The sequence below is a fragment of the Scyliorhinus torazame genome, chromosome 6, assembly GCF_047496885.1.
Source record: "Scyliorhinus torazame isolate Kashiwa2021f chromosome 6, sScyTor2.1, whole genome shotgun sequence".
NCBI lineage: Eukaryota > Metazoa > Chordata > Chondrichthyes > Carcharhiniformes > Scyliorhinidae > Scyliorhinus > Scyliorhinus torazame.
The window spans coordinates 33748388-33769570 of record NC_092712.1 but is presented as its reverse complement, the minus strand read 5'-3'; the positions used below and the strand labels follow the sequence as shown (position 1 = coordinate 33769570).

Sequence of the window (21183 nt, the reverse complement as noted above, 5' to 3'; positions counted from 1 at the left end):
ATAGGATCGTCAGTGTTAGGGGGGTCAGTGATAGGGGGGTCAGTGACAGGATGGTCAGTGATAGGGGGGTCAGTGATAGGGGGGGTCAGTGATAGGGGGGGTCAGTGATAGGGGGGGGTCAGTGATAGGATGGTCAGTGATAGGATGGTCAGTGATAGGGGGGGTCAGTGATAGGGGGGGTCAGTGATTGGGGGCGTCAGTGATAGGGGGGTCAGTGATAGGACGGTCAGTGATAGGACGGTCAGTGATAGGGGGGTCAGTGATAAGGGGGGTCAGTGATAGGGGGGTCAGTGATTGGGGGGTCAGTGATAGGATCGTCAGTGATAGGGAGGTCAGTGATAGGATGGTCAGTGTTAGGGGGGTCAGTGATAGGGGGGTCAGTGATAGGATCGTCAGTGATAGGGAGGTCAGTGATAGGATGGTAAGTGATAGGGGGGGTCAGTGATAGGGGGGGTCAGTCATAGGGGGGGTCAGTGATAGGGGGGGTCAGTGATAGGGGGGTCAGTGATTGGGGGGTCAGTGATAGGATCGTCAGTGATAGGGGGGTCAGTGATTGGGGGGGTCAGTGATAGGGGGGTCAGTGATTGGGGGGTCAGTGATAGGATGGTCAGTGTTAGGGGGGTCAGTGATGGGGGGTCAGTGACAGGATGGTCAGTGATAGGGGGGGTCAGTGATAGGGGGGGTCAGTGATAGGGGGGGTCAGTGATAGGGGGGGTCAGTGATAGGGGGGGTCAGTGATAGGATGGTCAGTGATAGGATGGTCAGTGATTGGGGGGGTCAGTGATAGGATGGTCAGTGATAGGATGGTCAGTGATAGGGGGGGGTCAGTGATAGGAGGGGGGTCAGTGATAGGAGGGGGGTCAGTGATAGGAGGGGGGTCAGTGATAGGGGGGGGTCAGTGATAGGGGGGGGGTCAGTGATAGGGGGGGGGTCAGTGATAGGGGGGGTCAGTGATAGGGGGGGGGTCAGTGATAGGGGGGGGGTCAGTGATAGGGGGGGGGTCAGTGATAGGGGGGGGGTCAGTGATAGGGGGGGGTCAGTGATAGGGGGGTCAGTGATTGGATCGTCAGTGATAGGGGGGGTCAGTGATAGGGGGGTCAGTGATAGGGGGGTCAGTGATTGGATCGTCAGTGATAGGGGGGGTCAGTGATAGGGGGGGTCAGTGATAGGGGGGGTCAGTGATAGGGGGGTCAGTGATTGGGGGGTCAGTGATAGGATCGTCAGTGATAGGGAGGTCAGTGATAGGATGGTCAGTGATAGGGGGGGTCAGTGATAGGGGGGTCAGTGATAGGGGGGTCAGTGATAGGATCGTCAGTGATAGGGAGGTCAGTGATAGGGAGGTCAGTGATAGGATGGTCAGTGATAGGGGGGGTCAGTGATAGGGGGGGTCAGTGATAGGTGGGGTCAGTGATAGGATGGTCAGTGTTAGGGGGGTCAGTGATAGGGGGGTCAGTGATAGGGGGGTCAGTGATAGGATCGTCAGTGATAGGGAGGTCAGTGATAGGATGGTCAGTGATAGGGGGCGTCAGTGATAGGGGGGGTCAGTGATAGGATCGTCAGTGATAGGGGGGTCAGTGATAGGGGGGGTCAGTGATTGGGGGGTCAGTGATAGGATCGTCAGTGATAGGGGGGTCAGTGATAGGGGGGTCAGTGATTGGGGGGTCAGTGATAGGATCGTCAGTGATAGGGGGGTCAGTGATAGGGGGGGTCAGTGATAGGGGGGGTCAGTGATAGGATCGTCAGTGATAGGGGGGTCAGTGATAGGGGGCGTCAGTGATAGGGGGGGTCAGTGATAGGATCGTCAGTGATAGGGGGGGTCAGTGATAGGGGGGGTCAGTGATTGGGGGGTCAGTGATAGGATCGTCAGTGATAGGGGGGTCAGTGATAGGGGGGGTCAGTGATAGGGGGGTCAGTGATTGGGGGGTCAGTGATAGGATGGTCAGTGTTAGGGGGGTCAGTGATAGGGGGGTCAGTGACAGGATGGTCAGTGATAGGGGGGGTCAGTGATAGGGGGGGTCAGTGATAGGGGGGGTCAGTGATAGGGGGGGTCAGTGATAGGGGGGTGTCAGTGATAGGATGGTCAGTGATAGGATGGTCAGTGATTGGGGGGGTCAGTGATAGGGGGGTCAGTGATAGGGGGGTCAGTGATAGGATGGTCAGTGATAGGATGGTCAGTGATAGGAGGGGTGAGTGATAGGGGGGGTCAGTGATAGGGGGGTCAGTGATAGGGGGGTCAGTGATCGGGGGGGTCAGTGATGGGGGGGTGAGTGATAGGGGGGGTCAGTGATAGGGGGGGTCAGTGATAGGGGGGTCAGTGATCGGGGGGGTCAGTGATGGGGGGGTCAGTGATAGGGGGGTCATTGATAGGGGGGGTCAGTGATAGGATGGTCAGTGATAGGAGGCGTGAGTGATAGGGGGGGTCAGTGATAGGGGGGTCAGTGATAGGGGGGTCAGTGATAGGGGCGTCAGTGATAGGGGGGTCAGTGATCGGGGGGGTCAGTGATGGGGGGGTCAGTGATAGGGGGGTCATTGATAGGGGGGGTCAGTGATAGGATGGTCAGTGATAGGAGGCGTGAGTGATAGGGGGGGTCAGTGATAGGGGGGTCAGTGATAGGGGGGTCAGTGATAGGGGCGTCAGTGATAGGGGGGTCAGTGATCGGGGGGGTCAGTGATGGGGGGGTCAGTGATAGGGGGGTCAGTGATAGGGGGGGTCAGTGATAGGGGGGTCAGTGATAAGGGGGGTCAGTGATGGGGGGGTCAGTGATGGGGGGGTCAGTGATGGGGGGTCAGTGATAGGGGGGTCAGTGATAGGGGGGTCAGTGATAGGGGGGTCAGTGATAGGGGGGTCAGTGATCGGGGGGGTCAGTGATGGGGGGGTCAGTGATGGGGGGGTCAGTGATAGGGGGGGTCAGTGATAGGGGGGGTCAGTGATAGGGGGGTCAGTGATAGGGGGGTCAGTGATGGGGGGGTCAGTGATGGGGGGGTCAGTGATAGGGGGGTCAGTGATTGGGGGGTCAGTGATAGGATCGTCAGTGATAGGGGGGTCAGTGATTGGGGGGTCAGTGATAGGATCGTCAGTGATAGGGGGGTCAGTGATAGGATGGTCAGTGTTAGGGGGGTCAGTGATAGGGGGGTCAGTGACAGGATGGTCAGTGATAGGGGGGTCAGTGATTGGATCGTCAGTGATAGGGGGGTCAGTGATTGGGGGGGTCAGTGATTGGGGGGGTCAGTGATGGGGGGGTCAGTGATGGGGGGGTCAGTGATGGGGGGGTCAGTGATGGGGGGGTCAGTGATACGGGGGTCAGTGACAGGGGGGGTCAGTGATAGGCTGGTCAGGGACCCTATTAAGGGACTGTCCGGTGTTGAGGCCCTATTTCAGGTGTTCTGACATCCTCTTTAAAAAGTAGTAAATTGTCCCGTACTTTCTGCCTCCTGACATCCACTGCCTTTGATAAACCCGGGTTTTTACTTTAACTCCTGTTGAACCTATCTTTCAGTAATGGAAATAGTTTGAAAAATCATCAGCCTCAGACTGTGTACGATGAAGGCCATGTTGCCCTGGAATGTACTGCATTCTACAGCAAACAGCTGAACAAACAGAGCCTCAAACAAATCTCATGAAACCTGAAGTACAGTCTAAAAGAAACCGAATAGTGCGCAGGCAGTACTGACACTACCAGAGAGTAGTAATATAGCTGTATTTCAGAGTTATCAATATTATAATAACGCAATGCCTTTTTATATCAGCGGTTCAGCAAACTTGACCCTGAGTGAAATGAAATGAAAATCGCTTATTGTCACAAGTAGGCCTCAACTGAAGTTACTGTGAAAAGCCCCTAGTCACCACATTCCGGCGCCTGTTCGTGGAGGCTGGTACGGGAATTGAACCGTGCTGCTGGCCTGCTTGGTCTGCTTTAAAAGCCAGCGATTTAGCCCAGTGCTAAACAGCCCCTAGTGTGTCTTTAAGACAGAGATAGATCGGTTCTTGATTAATAAGGGGTTACGGCGAGAAGGCAAGAGAATGGGAATGAGAAAATATCAGCCATGATTGAATGGCGGAGCAGACCCGATGGGCCGAGTGGCCTAATTCTGCTCCTATGTCTTATGGTCTTATAATTTGAACGTTATACGGTAGAGTTCTGATCGATTATTGTGGAACTTGCTTCAACACGGGTAATTTAATCAGGGTGTCCTGGTGTCAGTGAAGAGCGACCTGGTCATCCGACCCCGAGAGTGATGAGAATATGGAGCTTGCTGCCACAAGGAGTCTAGTTAAGGCGCAGAGCATGGAGGTATTAATGGGGAAGCTAGTTAAGTACATGAGAGTGAAAGAAATAGTACCGACCATTGGGCTGAGTGGCCTTTATCAACGTATGTAAGACTTGGATCCTCCTAACTCTGAATGCTGATCACTGCACCATGGCTGGCACTGTGAACACTGAGCGGGTTATTGATCTCCGTGTGTTTTGCTTTCCAGGACGTCGCTGATTTTGAATGGGTTATGTGGTTCACCAAGTTCCGAAACTACATTCTTTTTGCCTTATCTGGTCACGTTCTATTCGGCAAAGCCGTTTCCATGGCGGCACCTCAGGTGGGTACAAGTTCCCATTCTGTTTGAGTTATCTGTTCGAATAATTTCTATTTGTTTTTTTGGAAGGTGGTTAATACTGAGGAGGCAGGATTTCTAGGTCCGTTCTGGAGCTTACCTGGACTTTCTTGTTATTTGTTCATGGGATGTGGACATCGCTGGCAAGGTCAACACTTATTGCCCATCCTTAATTGCCCTCGAGAAGGCGGTGGTGAGCTGCCTTCGTGAAGAGCTGCAGTCCCTGAGGTGCAGGGCCACCCACAGTGCTGGAGGAAACAGCTCAGGGAGGCAACCATGGCGACAAGGGAGGTCAGGAAAAGCATAAAAGGAAAAGCATACAATGTGGCGAGGATCAGTGGGAAGGCGGAGGATTGGGAAGTGTTTAAAAGCGAGCAGAGGACAACTAAAAAAGCAATATTGGGGGGGGAGAAGATGTAATATGACTGCAAGCTAGCTAGCAATATAAAACAAGATAGGAAGAGTTTTTTTCAATACATAAAAGGTAAGAGAGAGGCAAAAATAGACATTGGACCACTGGAAAACATCGCTGGAGAAGTAATAATAGGAAACAAAGAAATGGCAGAGGAACTGAATAGATACTTCGCATCAGTCTTCACGGTGGAAGACACCAGTGGGATGCCAGAGCTCCAGGCGAATCAGGGGGCAGAGGTGAGTGCAGTGGCCATGACTAAGGAGAAGGTTCTGGGGAAACTGAAAGGTCTGAAGGTGGATAAATCACCTGAACCAGATGGACTACACCCCAGGGTTCTGACAGAGATAGCTGAGGAGATTGTGGAGGCATTGATGGTGATCTTTCAGGAATCTCTGGAGGCAGGGAGGGTCCCAGAGGACTGAAGAATGGCTAAAGTAACACCGCTGTTTAAGAACAGAGGGAGGCAGAAGACAGGAAATTATAGACCGGTTCGCCTGACTTTGGTCATTGGCAAGATTTTAGAATCGATTATTAAAGATGAGATTGCGAGGACAGCACGGTGGCGCAGTGAGTAACACTGCAGCCTCACGGCACCGAGGTCCTAGGTTCGATCCCGGCTCTGGGTCACAGTCCGTGTGGAGTTTGCACTTTCTCCCCGTGTTTGCGTGGGTTTCGCCCCCACAACTCAAAGATGTGCAGGGTAGGTGGATTGGCCATGCTAAATTGTCCCTTAATTGAAAAAAATGAATTGGGTACGCTAAATTTATATTTAAAAAAAGATGAAATTGCAGAGCACTTGGAAGTGCATGATAAAATAGGACTGAGTCAGCATGGCTTCGTCAAGGGGAGGTCACGTCTGACAAATCTGTTAGCGTTCTTTGTGGAGGTAACAAGAAAGTTAGACAAAGGAGAACCAGTGGACGTGATTTATTTAGATTTCCAGAAGGCCATTGACTAGGTGTTGTACAGGAGGCTACTATATAAGTCAAGAGCCCATGGTGTTAGGGGCAAGGTACTAGTATGGATAGAGGATTGGCTGACTGGCAGAAGGCAAAGAGTGGGGATAAAGGGGTCTTTTTCAGGTTGGCAGTCGGTAACTAGTGGTGTGACTCAGGAGTCTGTGCTGGGACCACAACATTTCACAATATACATTAATGATCTGGAAGAAGGAACTGAAGACACTTTTGCTAAGTTTTCATTTGATATAAAGATCTGTAGAGGGACAGGTAGTATTGAGGAAGCAAGGGGGCTGCAGAAGGATTTGGACAAGCTAGGAAAGTGGGCAAAGAAGTGGCAGATGAAATACAATGTGGAAAAGTGTCAGTAGAGAATTTAAACCAGGGGCGAGATTCTCTGACCCTCCCGCCGGGTCGGAGAATCGCCGGGGGCTGGCATGAATCCCGCCCCCGCCGGTTGCCGAATTCTCCACCACCGGATATTTGGCGGGGGCGGGAATCGCGCCGCGCCGGTTGGCGGGCCCCCCTCCGCGATTCTCCGGCCCGGACGGGCCGAAGTCCCGCCGCTAAAATGCCTGTCCCGCCGGCGTAGATTAAACCACCTACTTTATCGGCGGGACAAGGCGGAGCGGGCGGGCTCCGGGGTCCTGGGGGGGGCACGGGGCGATCTGGCCCCGGGGGGTGCCCCCACGGTGGCCTGGCCCGCGATCGGGGCCCACCGATCCGTGGGCGGGCCTGTTCCGTGGGGGCACTCTTTCCCTTCCGCGTTCGCCACGGTCTCCACCATGGCGGAGGCGGAAGAGACTTCCTCCACTGCGCATGCATGGGAATGCCGTCAGCGGCCGCTGACGCTCCCGCGCATGCGCCGCCCGGAGATGTCATTTCCACACCAGCTGGCGGGGCACCAAAGGCCTTTTCCGCCAGCTGGCGGGGCGGAAATTCGTCCAGCGCGGGCCTAGCCCCTTAAGGTTGGGGCTCGGCCCCCAAAGATGCGGAGCATTCCGCACCTTTGGGGCGGCGCGATGCCCGACTGATTTGCGCCGTTTTGGGCGCCAGTCGGCGGAATCGCGCCGTTTCCGGAGAATTTCGCCCCTGATGTCTGTGTTGAAGAGGGTATTTGTCTTATGGATGTTGCAAGGAAAGATTAAGGGTTATTTACAGAGTGCTGTATTCTTTGGGGGCAGTATTTGAGTTGATAGTTGCAAAGATGTTACTGTGTGTGTTTAAAAATATTAACTGGATTCATAGAATAAACATTGTTTTTGTTTAAAAATACTTTTAGTTCTCTGTTGCATCACACCTGTAAAGTGGGCACTTGTGCTCCCCATAACCAAAATCTATTCAAAGTTATGGGTCAGGTGAACTCCATGATACACTTTGGGGTTCTCTAAACCCTGACCCGTAATAAATTGGGGGCTCAAGAGGGGTAAAAATCTATCTATTGGGTGGCTTTGTGAACTTAAAGACAGTGAGGGGTGAGCATATTTGTGGTTGCTTTTCGGGTGGGGTATATCAGTTTAAGTAGGGAGTGTGTTGTGGACAATGGCTCTTTCAGAAGCTCGGACGTTTTTGGGGGTGGAAAAGTTACACGCAGTACCTTACGAACAGAGACTTAAGAAAAAGGCTTTTAGATTTGGCAAAAAACATTGCCGTTAACGTTACCTGACAGCATGCGAAAAGAAGAGGTACTTATGGCGCTAGCTGAGCATTTAAAATTGCCTGAGATACAGTCTGACTCATTACAACTAGCAAAAATTCAGTTACAGATTAAACAACTGGATCATGAGAAAGAATTAAATCAGCTTGAATACGCAATGAGGGACAAAGAAAAGGAGAGCGAAGAAAGAAACAAAGAAAGAATAGCCCTAACAGAACAAAAAGAAAGAGAAAGGGAGGTACAGATCAGGGGAAAAGAAAAAGAGAGAGAGTTTGAACTTCAGAAAATGGCCATGGAACATGACAATCAGTTAAAATTGGCAGATGTAAAGGGAAATGTACAGTTGTAGGATAGTGATGAGAATAAAGAGAAAGAGCGTCATAGTCGAAGGCTTGGTGGGGATCTATTTAAATATGTCCAAGCATTGCCAAGGTTTGATGAGAAGGAGGTAGAAGCTTTTTTCATTTCATTTGAGAAGATGGCTAAACAAATGAAATGGCCACCGGACATGTGGGTATTACTGATTTAAACAAAGCTGGTGGGGGGCTAGTGAAGTGTTTGCATCACTATCAGAGGAGGTATCTGGGACGCATGAGGAGGAGAAAAAATCCATCTTAGGTGCATATGAACTAGTGCCTGAAGCCTACAGACAAAGGTTTAGAAATTTAAGGAAAGAACCTGGTCAAAAATACCTGGAGTTTGAAAGCAACAGAATACTTTTGATAGGTAGATAAGGGCTTTGAAAATAGACCAAACGTATGAAGCTCTCAGAGAAATTGGACATTTGGAGGAGTTTAAAATTTCAATTCCTGATGTAGTGAGAACTCATGTGGAAGAGCAGAGAGTTAAAACTGCGAGATTAGCAGCAGAAATGGCAGATGATTTTGTCCTCAGTGCCGTGAGGCAGCAGTGCTAACCACTGCGCCACCGTGCAGCCTAGACTAGGGGCTTTTCACAGTAACCTCATTGCAGTGTTAATGTAAGCCTACTCGTGACAATAAAGATTATTATTATTCCTCTGTCCGAGGTCCTGGGCATTCCTGCCAAGGTCCACACCCCGAGACGCTCCATGTGACCGCGTCGCCACGTGATGACCTGGTCTACGTCCAGTATCCACAGCATTTTATTTTATTAACTCGGAGCGACCTTCCTGCCTCCTGCTCCCACTCCCTTCTCAGAGTGATCCATGAGGGGTCTCCCACCGCGCCCCCCCCCCCCTCCCCCATAAGGTCATGGTGCCTCTCTTCCTGCTCACCTGCACCACTTACTGCCAGCGCTACACCCATCAATCTGGATCCTTCTGTGCTCCATGAGCCATTGAAGGTGGCAGGGCATTTTAGGAGAGCAGTTAACAAAGCATACGGCACCTTGGCTTCATCAATAGGGGCATGGAGTGCAAGAACAAGGAGGTTATCCTAACTTGTACGAGACACTAGTTGAACCTCAGCTGGTGTATTGTGTCCAGTTTCGTGTGGCGCGCTTTAAGAAAAATGTGAAGGCATTGGAAAGAGTAGGAGGTCTTGTGGCGGAGTGGGTCCCCTGCCTCAGAGTCAGAACCTTCCAGTTTAAGTCCCCACCCCAGGACGTCGGTTCAATCAAGGCATTCAAAAGGCAATTAGACTGCTATCTGAAAAAGACAAATGTGTAGGGTTTCCAGAGGGAAAGCAGGGGATTGGTCCCTGGTGGACTGTTCGTTTGGAGAGCTTCCTCTGCACTGTAATGGTTCTGGTTTTCCACTGTGGCTTTTTTCCCCACCTTTCCTTGAAGAGGCACCCCTGCTTTTATAAACGAGCAGGTTGCTTGTATCATGTGACTGGCAAACCACGTTGTGGCGCCACCTGCTGTGTCCAGACCGCACTGGCAGGATGGAGAAGCAGAGACCAGGGCACGCCCCCAAATCATGCCAAAGAGGTGGCCATTTTGTGTCTCGTTGACCTTGATCTGAACGGCTGCAAATGTCCCACAAATTGGGGCAACTGAATTTTGATTCTGCCCCCAGCCTCCCAAAGCCATGAATCCAAGGTCAAGAATTTCAAGAATTTTGTTTACCATTTTCCCACCGCATTATTGTAGAGAAAGATCTGAGATTTAAAAGCTTTTATAAACTCTGTAGTCTCCCAGATTTTGTGTAGTCACAGGGTGATTGATAGGCTAAATGAAAGTTGTTAACACCCAGATTCTGAAGTTTGTCAAAAGAATTGGGTGAGAAATCAGCTCCCGTCCATTGAAAAATAGTTGTAGGCCAGGCCTGTCTGAGTGGGAATTATAAAAGGAAAGGATAGAAAATTCTGAGGCACTTTGTAGAACGATAGAGCACAGAAGGAGGCCATTGAGCCTAGCGTACCTGTGCCCAGAATACGACCCAGATAATGAAGCCCCCTGTGAGGTGTGAATGCTCCCTCTCCAGCCCCATGTAGGATTGAGCTTTGCAGTCAGTGTTGATTCTTCAAGTGCTGTGGGCACAGTGTCGGAACCTCGCACACAAGGACCTTGACCCAAGAGTCTCCAGTGTCCGTCTGTTCATTCCTTACGTGTGGTTGTAATTCAATGGATAATGCGTGTTTTTGAAAAAATGATTGTGAATATTTACTATATTACCGATGTCCGCTCTTTCACAGCACAGATCCTTATATTTTATGACTTACGGGATACTTGCAGTCCTGGCTACAATGGGCACCTCATACCTCGTCTTAATCCTGGCCCACTGCATTCTACTCTACAGCGTTGCCCTGGCTAAACAGAAGTGGCTGTGTTTTGTGGCCGGACTCTGCAACTTAGCAACATTCAAAATAGAGCCTGTGAGCTCTTGGCAGGTAAGGACATGAGAATCAGGAGCAGGAATAGACCAGGGGAGGCAGTGGCATAGCTGTGTTGTCACTCGACAAGTAACACAGCGACCCAGGGTAGTGCTCTTGGGACCTGGGTTCAAATCCCACCTTGGCAGATGAATAAAAATCTGGGATTAACAGTCCAATGATGACCATGAAACCATTGCCCATTGTCGTAAAAACCCATCACTAAATCCTTTTAGGGAAGGAAATCGGCTGCCCCGACCCCATCTGGCCTACATGTGACTCTAGACCAACAACAATGTGGTTGACTCTTTGCTGCCCCCTGAAATGGCCCAGCAAGCTACTCTCTGGTGCACAGAATTCCAAAGAATCACAACCCTCCCGAGTGAAGATAATCCTCATTTCAGCCCCAAATGGCCTATACCTTATTCTAGGACTGTGACCCACTAGTTCAAGATATTTCAGCCTCTCCTGAGCTATCCTGTCAAGCCTCCTCAGACTGATTCAGTAAAATCACCACCTCACTCCATAGAATATAAGTTCACCCTTATTTTTAATCCTTTCGTGGGCTGGGAGTCTCAGTGGCTTGGCCAACGTTTATTGCCCATCCCGAATTGCCCTTGAGAAGATGGTGGTGAGCCTGCCTTCTTGAACCTCTGCAGTCCATGTGGTGTCGGTGCTGTTAGGGAGGGCGTCCCAGGATTTTGACCCAGCAACAGTAAAGGAACGGCCGATGTATTTCCAAGTCAAGGTGGATCTGTAACAATATGCAGGGCAGATGTTTGCTCCAACCAAAGATTTTGATTGCAGCCTTCCTGTTGTCAAGCAGTGATGATTGGTCACAATTTAGCTTTATTCTTAGCCAGCATTTATTGCTCATCCCTACAGTGCTGTCGGCTACAACTGACTGGTTTGCTAGGCAATGTCCGGCCAGATAAAAGCCAACCACTTTGCCTTGTGTCTGGAATCACAGGTAGGCCAGACCCGGTGAAGATGGCAGATTTCCTCCCCTGGAGGACCTCCGATATAGAAACCGGATCGGACCACTCATCCCACCGAGCCTGCCCTGGCATCCAATAGGATCATGGCTGATTATTGGCTTTAATTTCACTTTCCTGAACGTTCCCCATGTCCTTTGATTCCTTGAGAGACCAACGATTAGTGAACCGGATGGATTTTTACAGCAATCTAGGTAGTTTCACGATTATTGATGAGATCAGCATTGAATTCCTGATCTCGCAATTGAATTTAAATTCCCCCAGCTACTTCTGCGGGATTCGAACTCTCATCCGGGGAGCATTAGTCCTGGGATTTGGATTACTTGTCCAACAGCATTGTTGTTGTGCCAATTGTCCTCATTCTAATGTCTGATGACGCAGTGTCCCACATTAATAGCAGTTTGTTTGCCCTCTGGCGTTCCTAATATGGCACAAACGCCAGTTCCCGATTGTTTCTCCTGTGGTGAGATTTAGTGCTGCGGGATTATTAAGACAAAGCCCTCCTGATTTATGTGGCCAAACCACCTGCCTCGCTGCCTATCTCTGCAATTCCCAACAAGCTCACCTGCCGCATTCGGAATAGGTTTCTCCCTGACTGCATGATCCCAAAACAAAAAGACCAGTGGGAATGAAGTCCATTTTGACTCTTGTTATGATGAGTCCTGCAGGGCTGCCTCAGGCCAATGGGCTGGGGCTGACTAGAGCTGCCAACCGAACATATGAACAAGGAGCAGGAGGCCATTCAGCCCCTCGAACCTCTTCCGCCATCGAATAAGAATACGGCTGATCTGATATTAACCTGGGCCGAAATTCTTCGGTATCGGCGCGATGTCCGCTGACTGGCGCCCAAAATGGCGCAAATCAGTCGGGCATCGCGCCGCCCCAAAGGTGCGGAATGCTCCGCATCTTGGGGGGCCGAACCCCAACCTTCAGGGGCTAGGCCCGCGCCGGACAAATTTCCGCCCCGCCAGATGGCGGAAAAGGCCTTTGGTTCCCCGCCAGCTGGCACGGGAATGACATCTCCGGGCGGCGCATGCGCGGAAGAGTTAGCGGCCGCTGACGGCATTCTCGCGCATGCGCAGTGGAGAGAGTCTCTTCCGCCTCCGCCATGGCGCGATTCCCGACCCCGCCGAATATCCGGTGCCAGAGAATTCGGCAGGGGCGGGATTCACGCCAGCCCCCGGCGATTCTCCGACCCGGGGGGGGGGGTTCTCCTCATCTCTGTCTTAATTGGGAGACCCCTTACTCTGAGATTATTCCGTCTGGTGCTAGACTCTCCCACAAGGGGAAACAACCTCTCAGCATCTACCCTGTCAAACCCCCTGAGAATCCGATATGTCTCAATAAGGCCGACTCTCATTCTTCTAAACTTCAATGAGCACAGGCCCGACCTACTCAACCTCTCCTCGTAAGAAAATCCCTCCCTACCCGGGTCGACCTCGTGAACCTTCCCTGGACTGCCTCCAATGTCCACATATATTTCCTGAGATAGCCACCTTTGCCTAAAAGATATTCAAAATCTCTGCCTCCGTCACCTTTTCAGGAAGAGAGTTCCAGAGAGACTCAATCCTCTGGGTGAAGACATTTCAGCTCCTCTCCATGTTAAACGGGCGACCCCCTCATTTTTAAACAGTGACCCCGAGTTCTAGATTCTCCCCCAAGAGGAAACATCCTCTCCACGTCCACCCTGTCAAGACGATTTGTTCGCCCCTTTCCTTAGGAAGCAGTCCTAACGCGTTCAAACATTCAAGGTGCGCCTGGGGGAACGGCAGACAATTATTTATTCTTGCCTGGCGCAAAGTTGAAACCGGGAAAGGTGGCCACTCCGTGGCTTACAAGGGAAATTAGAGATAGTATTTGATCCAAGGAAGAAGCATACCAATTAGCCCAGAAAAACAGCATTGGGAGCAGTTTAGAATGCAGTCAAGGGGCCAAGGGATTGATTAAGAAGGGGAAACTGGAGTACGAGAGTAATCTTGCGGACAACATAAAAACTGACTGTAAAAGTTTCTATAGGTATATAAAGACAAAAAGATTGGTGAAGACAAATGACCCTGACAATCAGAGACAGGAGAGTTTATAATGGGGAACAAAGAAATGGCTGACCAACCAAACACATACTTTGGTTCTGTCTTCACAAATGAAGATAAAATAAGATACCAGAAATGTCGGGGAATGCAGGGTCTGGTGAGAGGGAGGAACTGAAGGATTGATGGGATTGAAGGCTGATAAACCCCCAGGGACTGATAATCTACATCCCAGGGTACTGAAGGAGGTGGCTCTAGAAATAGTGGATGCATTGGTGGTCACCTTCCAGGATTCATTAGACTCTGGGACAGTTCCAGGGTAGCTAATGTCACTCCACTATTTAAAAAGGGGAAGCAGAGAGAAAACAGGGAATTATAGACCAATAAACCTGGAGCGCAATTCTCCCATCGGGAGTCTAAGTGCCGACGCCGGAGTGAAAACCGGAGTGTTTCACTCCGGCGTCGGAGGCCGCTCCCAGCCCCCTATTCTCCCGCCCCCGGGGGGCTAGGAGAGGAGTCGCGTCATTTACGCGCGCCGGGCCTTGGTGCCGCGTAAAAGCGGCGCCGCATAAATGACGCGGCCGGCGCCGTGTAAATGACGTCACCCACGCATGCACGGTTGCCGTCCTCCCCGAAGCCCCCCCGCAAGAAGATGTCGGATGGATCTTGCAGGGCGGCGGAGGAAAGGAGGTCCTCCTTCAGAGAGGCCGGTCCGCCGATCGGTGGGCACCGATCGCGGGCCAGACCCCATTTGAGGCCCCCCCTAGTGCAGGAACCCCCACAGACCGCCCCCCCCCCAGTGTTCCCACGCTGTTCCCGCCGGCAGCGACCAGGTGTGGACGGCGCCGGCGGGAACCCGTCGTATTAGGCAGGCCGCTCGGCCCATCCGGGCCGGAGAATCGCCGTTTGCAACGGGCGAGTGGCGATTCTCCCAGCGGCCAGCTGCGATTCTCGCCGCGCCAGTTTGGGGGGGGGGGGGGGGGAGAATCGCGCCGGGGCGGCGTGACGGGACACGCACGCGCCCCGACGATTCTCCCACCCGGCGTGGGGGTGGGGGGGTGGGGGGGGGGGGGGGGGAGGGAGAATTCCGCCCCTGATGTCGGTAGAGGGGAAAATTCAAGAATCCATTATCAAAGATTTTATAGCAGAGCACTTGGAAAACAGTGGCAGGATCGGACAGAGTCAGCATGGATTGATGAGGGGGAAATCATGCTTGACCGATCTACTGGACTTGTTCAAGGATGTAATGAGCAGAGTTGGTGAGTGGCAGCCAGTGGATGTGGTTTATTTGGACTTTCAGAAGCCTTTCGATAAAGTCCCGCATAAAAGATTAGCGTGTAAAATTAAAGTGAATCGAATTGGGGGTAGTGTATTGAGATTGTTAGAAAACAGGTTGGCAGACAGGAAACAAAGAATAGAAATGAACGGGTCTTTTCAGATTGACAGGCAGTGACTAGTGGGCTGTCGCAGGGATCAGTGCTTGGACCCTAGTTATTCACAATATATATGAATGATTTAGATGAGGGGACAAAATGTAATATCATCAAATTTGCAGATGGTACCAAGTTGGGTGGGAGGGTCTCCTCGTGCACCAGTCACTGAGGGTAAGCATGCTGGTACAGCAGGCAGTAAAGAAGGCAAATGGTATGTTGGCCTCCATTGCGAGAGGATTAGAGTACAGGAGCAGGGGATGTCTTGCTGCAATTATACAGGGCCTTGGTGAGGCCACACCTGGAATATTGTGTGCAGTTTTGGTCTCCTTATCTGAGGAAGGATGTTCTTGCTACAGAGGGAGTGCAGCGAAGGTTTACCAGAACGATTCCTGAGATGGTAGGTATGACGTCTGAGGAGAGATTGAATCAGTTAGGATTGTATTCGCTGGAGTGCAGAAGAAGTAAGGGGGGATCTCAGAGAAACCTATAAAATTCTAACAGGACTTGACAGGGTAGATGCAGGAAGGGTGTTCCCACTGGTGGGTGTGTCCAGAACCAGGGGTCACAGTCTGAGGATACCGGGTAGACCATTTAGGACAGAGATGAGGAGACATTCCTTCACCCAGAGAGTGGTGAGCCTGTGGAATTTGTTACCACAGGAAGTAGTTGAGGCCAAAACATTATGGGCTGGATTCTCTGTTTCAGGGACTATGCCCCATGCCATCGTGAAAACTGTGATCTTTTACTCCAGAAAAACTGGTGTCAAAAGGCCACATATTCACAGTCCTGCAGGGGTCTAGCAGGGAGCTGTCGTGGAGCTCGCAGCTTCAGCAGCAGATACGCACCCCCCCCACCCCACAACTCCCCCAGCAATTCCGGGTCAGAGGCCACGCATGCGCACAGCGGCGGCCTCCAACGGCCATGCCGTGCTCTATGGCGGACCTGGACCGCGGAAGTAGTGCCCCCGATCGGCCGTGCGCCCGACCGCCCGCACAATAAAGGCCCGGTCCCGTATGAGGCCCCCCCCCCCCCCCGCCAAGCCCTCCGGACTGCCCGCACAATAAATGCCCGCTCCCGTGTGAGGCCCCCCCCCCCCCCCCCCCCCCGCCAAGCCCTCCGGACTGCCCGCACAATAAATGCCCGCTCCTGTGTGAGGCCCCCCCCCCCTCCCCCCCAGCCCTCCGATCGGCCTGCCCCGGACCATGGCTGCCCCGGACAGAGTCCGCAGCCACCCCGCGTGTTTCCTGAACGGCTGGGACCACATTAGAAATACACCGTCGGGACTTCGGCTGGCCGGGGGCGGAGAATAGCGGGGCTGGTCTCCAGCAATGGCCGCAGGTGGTGGATACGCAGCACGGCGTACTCCTCGAGTAAGGCGCTTTTCGGGGGGGGCCGGAGAATCGAGGAACCGGTCCCGATTCCATGCGTGAAACTGGATTCTCCGCCCCGGCGCCGGACGCGATTTTGGCGTTGGGGTGCGGAGAATCCGCCCCTATATGTTTTCAAGGAGCAGTTAGATACAGCACTTGGGGTGAAAGGGATCAAAGGTTATGGGGAGAAAGCGGGATTGGGCTATTGAGTTGGAAGATCAACCATGATCATAATGAATGGCGGAGCAGGCTTGAAGGGCCGAATGGCCTCCTCCTGCTCCTGTTTTCTATGTTTTTATGCTCCAGTTTGACATAGCTGAACCTGCCCTGTCTGAACTCTTATCTGGTCCTAGACTGGGTTTGTGACGGGCACCTTCCAGCTCCAAGATGTCCTGTTTTATGGAGGAAGCGGCTTCACCATCATGAGATGTATGAGCTTTGCCTTGGAGAATGCTGAGAGGAAAGACGGAAACTACTCGATCCTGGATCTACTGATATACAACTTCTACCTCCCTTTTTTCTTCTTTGGACCTGTTATGACTTTTGATCAGTTCTACGCTCAGGTAAGCTTCGGAACAGAGCACAGTGGGGCCCAAAGAAAGATTGACATTTTTATACGGCGTCTTTTCTAACCTTGGAATATCCCAAAGTGCTTTGCAACCAGTGAAGGACTTTAGGAATTTAGGGTGGGATTTACACTCCTCCCTGCTTTTGGCAAGCAGCCATGATGTAATAATTGGGGGGAGGTTTGCGGTGTTAACAGTATAAATATTGGCCATGACACTGGGGGAGGGCTTTCCTTCTGTTACTCGAAACAGTGCCATGGGATCTTTTTCAGCCACCTGAGAAGGAAGGTCTGTTTAATCTCTCCTATCAAAGGAGGCATTTCTGGCCGTGTAGCACTCATTCACTACAGCATCGGAGGGTCACTCTAGCTTGCGTGCGCAGGTCTCTGGTGGGCCTTGAACAACAATCCCTGTAAGCTACGCAGGTGCACGCCTGCCCTGCAATCAAGAATGTGTCATGTGAGAGAAAATATGGGCCATGCGCAAGCAGCAGTCACTTTAAGGGAATGTTAAGGGAGCTGCGCAGTGCAATGAAAAGGTTGTGCACAGGAATTGGAGGTAACATTTATGCAGGTTGAGATTTATCGCCTGGGTTTGGGCTGGTCGACTTCCTAATGAGCTTTTCCTGTTCCCCAAGACTCACTTACGCTCAGCCCTAATATCCCACAGGTAAACCAACCAAAGTTCGTTCGGAAAGAGAACGAGATGTGGAACATCAGGAAATGTGCTTTAGTGCACCTCGCTGTAATAATCTTGGTTGATGTCTTCTTCCATTACCTCTACATTCTGACCATCCCTTCAGATCTGGAGTTGGCGGCAGATCTTTCCGACTGGGCATTGGGTAAGTCACCAGATTGACCATCCATTTCTCCATCGCTTTAGTCTCCAAAAACCTCAACCCCCATCGGAGCTCCACACCGAAACCTCCACCCTGCTCCACCATTATCTCGGACTCTGTCTCCCCCCACCCCCTCACCCCCCACCCAACCACATGGATCTGACATCCCCCCCGTTCTATTTCAAATTGCTGTGTGGCCTTTTGTTGCTTTGGTCTCACTCCACATCCTTCTACAACGTCCTCGGCTCCCTCTTAGCTCCCTCTCAGCTCTCAGCTCCCGCTCAGCACCCGCTGAGCTCCCACTCAGCTCCCGCTCGGCACCCTCTCAGCTCCCGCTCAGCTCCCTCTCAGCTCTCAGCTCCCGCTCAGCTCCATCTCAGCTCTCAGCTCCCTCTCAGCTCCCTCTCAGCTCTCAGCTCCCTCTCAGCTCCCTCTCAGCTCTCAGCTCAGCTCCCGCTCAGCTCCCGCTCAGCACCCGCTCAGCTCCCTCTCAGCTCCCGCTCAGCTCCCTCTCAGCTCCCTCTCAGCTCCCTCTCAGCTCCCGCTCAGCTCCCTCTCAGCTCTCAGCTCCCTCTCAGCTCCCTCTCAGCACCCTCTCAGCACCCTCTCAGCTCCCGCTCAGCTCCCTCTCAGCTCTCAGCTCCCTCTCAGCTCTCAGCACCCGCTCAGCTCCCTCTCAGCTCCCGCTCAGCTCCCTCTCAGCTCCCTCTCAGCTCCCTCTCAGCTCCCTCTCAGCTCTCCGCTCCCTCTCAGCTCCCGCTCAGCTCCCGCTCAGCTCCCGCTCAGCTCCCGCTCAGCTCCCTCTCAGCTCCCTCTCAGTTCCCTCTCGGCTCCCGCTCAGCTCCCGCTCAGCTCCCTCTCCGCTCCCTCTCCGCTCCCTCTCCGCTCCCTCTCCGCTCCCTCTCCGCTCCCTCTCAGCTCACGCTCAGCTCCCGCTCAGCTCCCGCTCAGCTCCCTCTCAGCTCCCTCTCAGCTCCCGCTCAGCTCCCTCTCCGCTCCCTCTCCGCTCCCTCTCCGCTCCCTCTCAGCTCCCGCTCAGCTCCCGCTCAGCTCCCGCTCAGCTCCCTCTCAGCTCCCTCTCGGCTCCCGCTCAGCTCCCTCTCAGCTCCCGCTCAGCTCCCTCTCCGCTCCCTCTCCGCTCCCTCTCCGCTCCCGCTCAGCTCCCTCTCAGCTCTCAGCACCCGCTCAGCACCCGCTCAGCACCCTCTCAGCTCCCTCTCGGCTCCCTCTCGGCTCCCACTCAGCTCCCTCTCGGCTCCCTCTCGGCTCCCGCTCATCTCCCGCTCGGCTCCCTCTCAGCTCCCGCTCAGCTCTCGCTCATCTCCCGCTCGGCTCCCTCTCAGCTCCCGCTCGGCTCCCTCTCAACTCCCTCTCAGCTCCCGCTCGGCTCCCGCTCGGCTCCCGCTCGGCTCCCTCTCGGCTCCCGCTCGGCTCCCTCTCGGCTCCCTCTCAGTTCCCTCTCGGCTCCCGCTCATCTCCCGCTCGGCTCCCGCTCAGCTCCCTCTCAGCTCCCTCTCAGCTCCCACTCAGCTCCCTCTCAGCTCCCTCTCGGCTCCCTCTCAGCTCCCGCTCGGCTCCCTCTCGGCACCCGCTCAGCACCCGCTCAGCACCCTCTCGGCTCCCTCTCGGCTCCACTCAGCTCCCTCTCAGCTCCCGCTCGGCTCCCTCTCGGCTCCCTCTCGGCTCCCGCTCAGCTCCCTCTCAGCTCCCGCTCGGCTCCCTCTCGGCTCCCTCTCGGCTCCCGCTCGGCTCCCTCTCAGCTCCCGCTCGGCTCCCGCTCATCTCCCGCTCGGCTCCCTCTCAGCTCCCGCTCGGCTACCTCTCAACTCCCTCTCAGGTCCCGCTCGGCTCCCGCTCGGCTCCCGCTCGGCTCCCTCTCGGCTCCCGCTCGGCTCCCTCTCGGCTCCCTCTCAGTTCCCGCTCGGCTCCCGCTCATCTCCCGCTCGGCTCCCTCTCAGCTCCCTCTCAGCTTCCGCTCACTTCCCGCTCGGCTCCCGCTCAGCTTCCGCTCGGCTCCCTCTCAGCTCCCGCTCGGTTCCCGCTCGGCTTCCGCTCGGCTCACGCTCGGCTCCCTCTCAGTTCCCGCTCGGCTCTCGCTTAGCTCCCGCACGGCTCCCGCTCAGCTCCAGCTCAGCTCCCTCTCAGCTCCCGCTCAGCTCCCTCTCAGCTCCCTCTCAGCTCCTGCACGGCTCCCGCTCAGCTCCCTCACAGTTCCCTCTCAGTTCCCGCTCGGCTCCCTCTCTGCTCCCTCTCAGCTCCTGCACGGCTCCCGCTCAGCTCCCTCACAGTTCCCGCTCAGCTCCCTCTCAGCTCCTGCACGGCTCCCGCTCAGCTCCCTCACAGTTCCCGATCGGCTCCCCCTCGGCTCCCTCTCGGCTCCCTCTCGGCTCCTGCACGGCTCCCGCTCAGCTCCCTCACAGTTCCCTCTCAGTTCCCGCTCGGCTCCCTCTCTGCTCCCTCTCTGCTCCCGCTCTGCTCCCGCTCAGCTCCCGCTCAGCTCCCGCTCGGCTCCCGCTCGGCTCCCTCTCTGCTCCCTCTCTGCTCCCTCTCAGCTCCCGCTCGGCTCCCGCTCGGCTCCCTCTCCGCTCCCTCTCAGCTCCCTCTCAGCTCCCGCTCAGCTCCCGCTCGGCTCCCTCTCTGCTCCCTCTCAGCTCCCTCTCAGCTCCCTCTCAGCTCCTGCACGGCTCCCGCTCAGCTCCCTCACAGTTCCCGCTCAGCTCCCTCTCAGCTCCTGCACGGCTCCCGCTCAGCTCCCTCACAGTTCCCGCTCGGCTCCCTCTCTGCTCCCGCTCAGCTCCCGCTCAGCTCCAGCTCAGCTCCCTCTCAGCCCCCTCTCAGCCCCCTCTCGGCTCCCGCTCGGCTCCCTCTCGGCTCCCTCTCGGCTCCCTCTCGGCTCCCTCTCGGCTCCCTCTCGGCTCCCTCTCAGCTCCCTCTCAGCTCCTGCACTGCTCCCGCTCAGCTCCCTCTCATTTCCCTCTCAGTTCCCCCTCGACTCCCTCTCTGCTCCCGCTCGGTTCCCTCTCATTTCCCGCTCGGCTCCCTCTCGGCTCCCTCTCAGCTCCCTCTCGGCTCCCTCTCAGTTCCCTCTCGGCTCGCTCTCAGCTCCCTCTCGGCTCCCTCTCAGCTCCCTCTCGGCTCCCTCTCAGTTCCCTCTCAGCTCGCTCTCAGCTCCCTCTCGGCTCCCTCTCAGCTCCCTCTCGGCTCCCGCTCAGCTCCCTCTCAGCTCCTGCACGGCTCCCGCTCAGCTCCCTCACAGTTCCCGCTCGGCTCCCTCTCTGCTCCCTCTCAGCTCCCGCTCAGCTCCAGCTCAGCTCCCTCTCAGCCCCCTCTCAGCCCCCTCTCGGCTCCCGCTCGGCTCCCTCTCGGCTCCCTCTCGGCTCCCTCTCGGCTCCCTCTCGGCTCCCTCTCGGCTCCCTCTCAGCTCCCTCTCAGCTCCTGCACGGCTCCCGCTCAGCTCCCTCTCATTTCCCTCTCAGTTCCCCCTCGACTCCCTCTCTGCTCCCGCTCGGTTCCCTCTCATTTCCC

At 54.4% G+C, this 21183-nt stretch overlaps 1 protein-coding gene across 2 annotated transcripts in view; it reads left to right on the top strand.

The window, feature by feature from the left end:
* The window catches only part of hhatlb (hedgehog acyltransferase like, b), a 176516-nt gene that overhangs the window by 109686 nt on the left and 45647 nt on the right, over window positions 1-21183 (top strand). For both annotated transcript variants that reach the window (XM_072508107.1, XM_072508106.1), the window contains exons 4-7: window positions 4478-4591; window positions 10253-10447; window positions 16608-16817; window positions 17490-17661. In XM_072508107.1, coding sequence (XP_072364208.1) covers window positions 4478-4591; window positions 10253-10447; window positions 16608-16817; window positions 17490-17661 — 691 coding nt within the window. The remainder of the gene's footprint in view (window positions 1-4477; window positions 4592-10252; window positions 10448-16607; window positions 16818-17489; window positions 17662-21183) is intronic.